This window comes from Alexandromys fortis, unplaced genomic scaffold (genome assembly GCF_014885135.2).
Source record: "Alexandromys fortis isolate MF-2015 unplaced genomic scaffold, M_Fortis_MF-2015_v1.1 scaffold_44, whole genome shotgun sequence".
Lineage (NCBI taxonomy): Eukaryota > Metazoa > Chordata > Mammalia > Rodentia > Cricetidae > Alexandromys > Alexandromys fortis.
This window is the reverse complement of record NW_026067921.1, coordinates 8,868,970-8,876,613: the sequence shown is the minus strand read 5'-3', so window position 1 is coordinate 8,876,613 and position 7,644 is coordinate 8,868,970. Positions and strand designations below refer to the sequence as shown.

Here is a 7,644-nt window from a genome sequence, read left to right as displayed (position 1 = left end):
TTTTTTTTTTTTTTTTTTAAAGAAACAGGGTCTGCCGGGCAGTGGTGGTGCACGCCTTTAATCCCAGCACTCTGGTGGCAGAGGCAGGCGGATCTCTGTGAGTTCGAGACCAGCCTGGTCTACAAGAGCTAGTTCCAGGACAGGCTCCAAAACCACAGAGAAACCCTGTCTCGAAAAACCAAAAAAAGAAAAAAAAAAGAAAAAAAAGAAAAGAAACAGGTTCTCATTTTGTAATATATGCTGGTTCTGGAACTCACTACCTAACAAGCTGACCCAGAATTTACATCAATACTCTTGCTTCAGACTTTCAGTCGCTGGTATTACAAGTGTAAGCCACTATGCGCAGCGAAAAACCTCTTTAGAAATAAGAAAAGACCAATAACTATGACTTGAAAGAAATAAAATAATTCCGGCCAGTGGTGGTGGCACACGCCTTTAATACCCAGCACTCAGAAGGCAGAGACATGCAGATCTCTGTGAGTTCGAGGCCAACCTGGTCTACAGAGTGAGTTCCAGGACAGGCTCCAAAGCTACAGAGAAACCGTTTCAAAAAAACAAAACAAAAAAGCCAAACTCATTGTAGTCTAAGCAGTATCTGTGAATTTGTCTCCAATAGAAAAAATTTAAATTTACTCACTTTAACTCTCTCTTTTCCCTCTCCCTCCTCCCCATACCTCTTTCTCTGACGGGGCCTCAGGTTGGCCTGAAACTTCAGAACCTCTGCCTCCACCTCCCCCAAGCGCTTAGAGTTGTGTGCCACCACTACCGGTTTATTGCAGTACTGGGGTCAAATCCTGGGCTTAGTGCACACTAGGCTAGCTATATTCCCATCCCAACATTAACTGTTTAATTAGGGAAGGACGGGGGGGGGGGTGGAGGGCCCACACAACTTCCCTTTACTATCCTGATAACTACTGTAACCGTGTAATTGGTTTCATTTATGATCCTGTGTACATCTGCATTTAAGAGTGTTCTTCGGAAAAGGGGTTCCTAAACTTCCCCAGACTATGAAAATCCACCGCATGAACCCTAGTCAGTATTCATCTTATTCAGTTAACACTCTTCTCCCTCAAAAATGGCATGTAACAAAATTTCCATAGTGATGCGGCATCAGGTACATCCAGAAGCTACTGAAGCCAAGCAATCAGGGACGCTTTCAGATCCCATAAAGAATTCAACTCCAGCCACCAAGTCACCCACCGATAGAAGTTACCGTACGCCGCGTCCCCGCCCCTGCTCCAGGCCCCTGTTCCCAAAGCCACTCGAAAATTCAGCGCCCAAACCATAGCTTGGGAAACTCACGCTTCTGTGCTTCCATCTTCCGGGACGATTCCCTCATCTATCAGCTGCCGAACTTTCTGGGGCGTCCCTTCAGGGGAACGAACAACTGCACCCCAAGTCTTTTCAATACCCGCGGCAAACAGCTGCCCCTCACTGGGAGCCGCCATCTTGGTCCGTTCCTGACTTGTGTCCCCACGCGTCTGGAGGCTCAGGAACTTCCGTTCTGGGTTAAGACCCGCCCCTCTAGCCAAGCGGTGGTGATGCGCGCCTTTAAGTCCAGCAGCACTCGGGAGGCAGAGGCAAGCAAATCTCTGTGAGTGCGAGGCCAGCCTGATCTACAGAGTGAGTTCCAGAACTGGCTCCATAGCTACTGAGAAATCCTGTCTCGAAAAACCAAGGGGAAAAAAAAAGACTCGCCCCTCTGGCCGTAGGTTCCACTTTTCCTGGTTTTTAAAAATGATTTAAAGAGTGATTATAATGTTTAAAACTGAACTATTTCTCTGATGAACTAGCATATTTAGGTTAATAAAAAAAAACTGCACAGGGTATCTCTGTGCAGCCTTGACTGGCCTGAAACTCGCTCTATAGACTGGACTGACGTCGAATTTATAGAGGTCCACCTGTCTCTGCCTCTGAATACTGGGATTAAAGGCGTGTGCCACCACCACCCGGCTGAGATTTTTCTTTTTTAGTATAGGGTCTTACGCAGTCCTGCAATTCAAGAAATCTACTTACCTCTGCCTCACAAGTGCTAGAATTAAAGGCGTGCACCACCACAATAAAGGATTTAAAAAGCAACGTCTCTCCAGATTCAGCGGGAATGAAGGACTTTGTTGCAGCCAGCGAATAAAGATCATACTGACTCTCCTAAAGTTCATTGCTTTCCAGGTAAGGAAATGGCAATCCTTAGCTGAGAACAAATAACTTGAAACCCTTCTTAGGGACTGTTATGAGTGGAAGAAGCCTGTGGCTTTAACACCATCCTCTTTTGTTTAGGAAACATCTATCTATCTATCTATCTATCTATCTATCTGTCTGTCTGTCTGTCTGTCTGTCTGTCTGTCTGTCTATCTATCTATCTATCTATCTATCTATCTATGCATCTATCTATTTATTTTGGTTTTTCAAGACAGGGTTTCTCTGTAGCTTTGGAGCCTATCCTGGCACTCACTCTGTAGACCAGGCTGGCCTCTAATTTACAGAGATCCATCTCCCAAGTACTGGGATTAAAGGTGTGTGCCACTTACCGCCGAGTTTAGCAAACATTTATTAACTATTGCCTTGATATAGTAGGAACTGTCGATAAAATAGTGAACAAGAGAGCCGGGCAGTGGTGGCAAATGCCTTTAATCCCAGCACTTGGAAGGCAGAGGCAGGTGGATCTCTGTGACCTAGTCTACAAGAGCTAGTTCCAGGACAAGCTTCAGAGAAACCCTATCTCAATAAATAAATAAATAAATAAAACAAAAACCCTTCAAATTAAAAAAAAAACTGTAGGCCAGGTTTACCTACAAAGTTCAGGGCAGCCTAGGCTACATTTTAAAAGGGAGTGGGTCTGGAGAGATGACTCAGAAGTTAAGAGCGTTTGTTGTTCTTGCAGAGGATCTGGATTCAGTCACCAGCATCTCCATGGTGGTTCATATTTACTTATTTATTTATTTATGAAAAGGTGGGAGCTGGAGAGGTGACTTGGTGGTAAGAGCACTGTCAGTTTGTTTGCTCTTGCAGAGGACCTGGGTTTCCTTCCTGGCACCCATAGTGGGCTGCCTCCTATAATTCCAGTTCCAGGGAATCTGATGCCCTCTTCTGGCTTTCCAGGCACCTGCATGAATATGGTGTACATACACACTCTCAGGCACACTTAGATACACACAATATAGACAAATCTTTTTTTAAAAGAATACTTTTTTCTGTTTGTTTGTTTGTTTTTCGAGACAGGGTTTCTCTGTGGTTTTGGAGCCTGTCCTGGAACTAGCTCTTGTAGACCAGGCTGGTCTCGAACTCACAGAGATCTGCCTGCCTCTGCTTCTCAAGTGCTGGGATTAAAGGCATGCGTCACCACCGCCCGGCAAGAATACTTTTTTAATATTTATTTATTTATTTATTTATTTATTTATTTATTTATTTATTTATTTATTTATTTATTTATTTATTTATTTATTTATTATGTATGCAATATTCTGTCTGTGTGTATGCCTGCTGGCCAGAAGAGGACACCAGACCTCATTATAGATGGTTGTGAGCCACCATGTGGTTGACTGGGAATTGAACTCAAGACCTTTGGAAGAGCAGGCAATGCTCTTAACCTCTGAGCCACCTCGCCAGCCCCCCAAAATTTTTTTTGTTGTTGTTGTTTTTGTTTTTCAAGACAGGGTTTCTCTGTGGTTTTAGAGCCTGTCCTGGAACTAGCTTTTGCAGACCAGGCTGGTCTAGAACTCACAGAGATCCACCTGCTTCTGCCTCCTGAGTGCTGGGATTAAAGGCGTGCGCCACCACCGCCCATTTTTTTTTTAAAATAGAACAGAAGATCCCAGTCTTCGTACTGAGGTAGATAAGGTTGTTGGGAAGAAAACTGTACAAAATTTTCCAGAACCTTCTGCTGGAAGACTGATGTGTAGGAAGAGTGAAGAACGAGACAATAGAGCCAGGCGGTGATGGCACATGCCTTTAATCCCAGCACTCAGGAGGCAGAGGCAGGCGGATCTCTGTGAGTTCGAGGTCAGCCTGGGCTACGAGAGCAAGTTCCAGGACAGGCTCCAAAGCTACAAAGAAACCCTGTCTCGAAAAACCAAAAAATGAAAAAGAAAGAAGCAGGGCGATGGTGGCACATGCCTTTAATCCCAGCACTCGGGAGGCAGAGGCAGGTGGATCTCTGTGAGTTCAAGACCAGCCTGGTCTACAGAGCTAGTTCCGGGACAGGCTCCAAAGCCACAGAGAAACCCTGTCTCGACAAACCAAAAAAAAAAAAAAAAAAAAAAAAAAAAAAAAAAAAAAAAAAAAAAAAAAAAAAAAAAAAAAAGAACAACCAAAGAACAAAAAAAAAAAAAAAAAAAAAAAAAAAAAAAAAAAAAAAAAAAAAAAAAAAAAAAAAAAAAAAAAAGAAAAGAAAAGAAAGAAAAGAACGAGACAATGGAATGGGCTCCTGACTTCAGCACTGTTCTCAAACACCAGATCCTGAAACCTATGGTTCTAACACTTGGGAGGCAGATCTCTGCAAGTTTGTGGCCAGCTCGTTTGCATAGTTCCAGGCCAGCCAGAGCCCCATAATGAGGCCTTGTTTCCAAAAAAGGAGAGGACAAAGGAATTCTTACTCCAGAATTTGGTTATATACCCTGCTGACCAAGAGCCAGAAAATTCAGGAAAACTGAAGATAGCTTCCAGAGATAATGCTGATTTTTCTGTAAACAACCATCTTGTTTTCCTCAAACAAGAATATTTGCATTATTTGTTTTGTTTTTGAGACAAGATTTCCCTATGTAACAGAATGATTTAATAAATAAACTACTTATATGGAGCTGGAATGCCTGCAGCCTTGAGTTTGAGCTTCCGTTGTATCAAATGTGTGAACACTCCTCTCCCATCCCAACCTAAATAGTGCAGCTCAAAATCTCACCTAAAAGTGTCATTTATTGGGGCAGTGCTGACACACACTTTTAATTACAGCACTCAGAGACAGGAGAATCTCTGTGGCATACAGAGGTAGTTCCAGGACAACCAGGGCTACACAAAAAAACCCTGTCACGAAAACAAAAAACAAAACCAAAAGAAAGAAAAAGAAAAAAAAAAAGAGGAAAAAATCCCATTCCCAAAAGGAGATCCTTTGAGGAAAAAAAAACTGTATTTTTTTTTTTACTTAATTTTAAATCTTTAATACTTAAGCTTTGCTTAATCTTTATTTTCAACTCCTTTCTTCTTTTCCAGACAGGGTCTCACTATAGCCACGACTGTCCTGGAACCTACTTTATAGAACAGGTTGTGTAATGGTCTGCTCTGTCCCTTAAGAGACAAGCCATGCTGGGTGGTGGTGGCACACGCCTTTAATCCCAGCACTTGGGAGGCAGATCTCTGTGAGTTCAAGGCCAGCCTGGTCTACAGAGCTAGTTCCAGGACAGGCTCCAAAGCCACAGAGAAACCGTAGCTCTTATAGACCAGGCTGGCCTTGAACCCACAGAGATCTGCCTACCTCTGCCTCCTGGGTGCTGGGATTGAAGTGTGTGCCACCACTGCCTATTGCCTCTCTCTCTCTTAAATAAACAAAGGGTTTTGTAGTTCATCCTAAGCTATCTATTTGACTATCTCCAGGGAAGATTTTTCTAGCATTTCGTATTCCCTGGGCAGGGTTTTCCACAAATCTTACTTTTAATCAAATGGCTTTTTTTCCCCCCTGAGTGATTTTCAGTTCACAGCAAATTAAAGAGAAAGCACAGAGAGTTCACAGCCACCCTGTCCCTGCTGTGCAGTCTCCCCATCCATCAACACACTGCGCGAGTGTGTGGCTCATTTGTTAGAATCGATGGACCAGTGTTGACACATCGTTATCAGCCAAAGTTCAGAGTCTGCACGAGTGTAATCTAGAAGTGTTCCTTCTGGAACTATTTTTAAAAGCCTTTCTAGGCAAGGGGAAGAAAAAAAAATCAAATCTACTTTTTTAAAAACTGGAGTGAGAATACAATGAACTCTGAGGATGCGTCGTCTAGCTACAGCTGGCATCGATTCTTAACCATCCTAATCTGAATTATCATCTTTCTCCGGTGCCCTCCATCCTACCCTGCCACATCCTTGCCCCACTTGCATCTTCTGTTATTCTAAATCGCATACTAAAATATTAATATCACAGGGCTTTAATTTTATTTATTTATTTATTTATTTATTTATTTATTTATTTATTTATGCGTATGTGTGTAGGTGTTTTGCCTGCATGTTTGTCTGTGCGCCTGGGGAGACCAGAAGAGGCCTTCAGATCTGGAACTGGGGTTACAAAGGGTTATGAATTAGCATGTGTAGTGTTAGGAGCGGCAGGGCTGCGTCCCCGGCACCCGGCCGCCCGCATGGCTAGCTTTACCCGAAATAATTACACGGAAACTGTATTCTTTTAAACACTGCCTGGCCCGTTATCTGTAGCCTCTTATTGGCTAGCTCTTACATATTAATCTAACCCATTTTTAATAATCTGTGTAGCCCACGAGGTGGCTTACCAGGGAGGATCTTAACCTGCGTCTGTCTGGAGTGGGAGAACCATGGCGGCTTCCTGGCTCAGCTTCTTTCTCCCAGCATTCTCTTCTGTTTACTCCACCCACCTATGTTCTAACCAATAAAATGGGCCAAGGCAGTTTCTTTATTATAATTAACCAATGTCCTTCCTCCATCAAGCATGTGTGCCCTGAGAATTAAACCTGAGTCTTCTGAAAGAGCAGCCAGTACTCTTAACCACTGAGTCATTTTAGCTCTATCATAGGGGCTTAGCTATAAACATAAATATTTCCGCCTAGTTTTTTTATTAAATTTTTTTGTTTGTTTCTGCTTTTCAAGACAGGGTTTCTCTGTGTAACAGTCCTGGCTGTCCTGGACTCACTTTATAAACAAGGCTGGCCTGGAACTCATAGAGATCTGCCTGCCTCTGCCTCTTGAGTGCTTGGATTAAAGGTGTGCACCGCCACTACCTACCCCAAGATTTGTTTTCTTAATGTATGTGTGTCCGTGTTTGCATATATGACTGTGAACCATGTTCTTGTCTGCTGGCCACAGAGGTCAGAAGAGGGTGTTGTATTTCCTGGAACTGCAGTTACAGAAGGTTGTGAGCCACCATGTGGATGCTGTGAATAGTTCCTCTGGAAGAACAGCCAGTGTTCTTAACTGCTAAGCCATCTCTCCAACATCTCCCTCCTTTGGAGACAGTATCTCACTAGGTAGCTGATATAGATATGAATAATTTACATTAGTATGGATTTTAAGGTCAATTTTGTTATATGTATATGTATTTCTGATATTAATTAAGGTATTGTGATTGTGAAGTTCATTTAAAATGTAATGTATAATTAGGAAGTATAGGTTGTTAGTGGATAATCATTGATAATAGTAAAGCTATTATTTTACTAGAAAAATGTTAGATTTTCTAGATATATAGAGATATATTTCAGTTAGATAGGCATTCTTCATATCTTTCAAAGACTGTAGAATATGGCATTTAAATGTTTTAATAACTTAGGGCTTTTCATGACAATGAGACACGTCTGCTCCTGGCAGCACCAGCTACTTCAAAAGGAAGATGGGCATCGAAGAGGATCTTTATGGAGTTGGATAGTCATTTGGGCAAGAAACTGCTCTTGCCTGGACTGTTGCATAAACTGGATACAGAGAACCCGC

At 42.6% G+C, this 7,644-nt stretch overlaps 1 protein-coding gene and 1 long non-coding RNA gene across 4 annotated transcripts in view; one reads left to right on the top strand and one right to left on the bottom strand.

Annotated features, from left to right (window-relative positions):
* Positions 1–1,468, bottom strand: part of Zc3hc1 (zinc finger C3HC-type containing 1) — a 21,168-nt gene extending 19,700 nt beyond the window's left edge. Inside the window, exon 1 of the mRNA XM_050141695.1 lies at positions 1,303–1,468. Within this exon, the coding sequence (XP_049997652.1) occupies positions 1,303–1,448 (146 nt within the window). The 5' untranslated portion in view covers positions 1,449–1,468. The remainder of the gene's footprint in view (positions 1–1,302) is intronic.
* Positions 1,469–1,532: 64 nt separating this feature from the next.
* The window catches only part of LOC126501132 (uncharacterized), a 9,814-nt gene continuing 3,702 nt past the window's right edge, over positions 1,533–7,644 (top strand). The window contains exons 1-2 of one of the 3 annotated variants that reach the window (XR_007591547.1): positions 1,533–1,708; positions 1,979–2,169. This is a non-coding gene — a long non-coding RNA (uncharacterized lncRNA). Of the gene's footprint in view, positions 1,709–1,973; positions 2,170–7,644 lie in introns of all 3 variants that reach the window. The other 2 variants (XR_007591546.1, XR_007591548.1) reach the window with 2 other exon arrangements.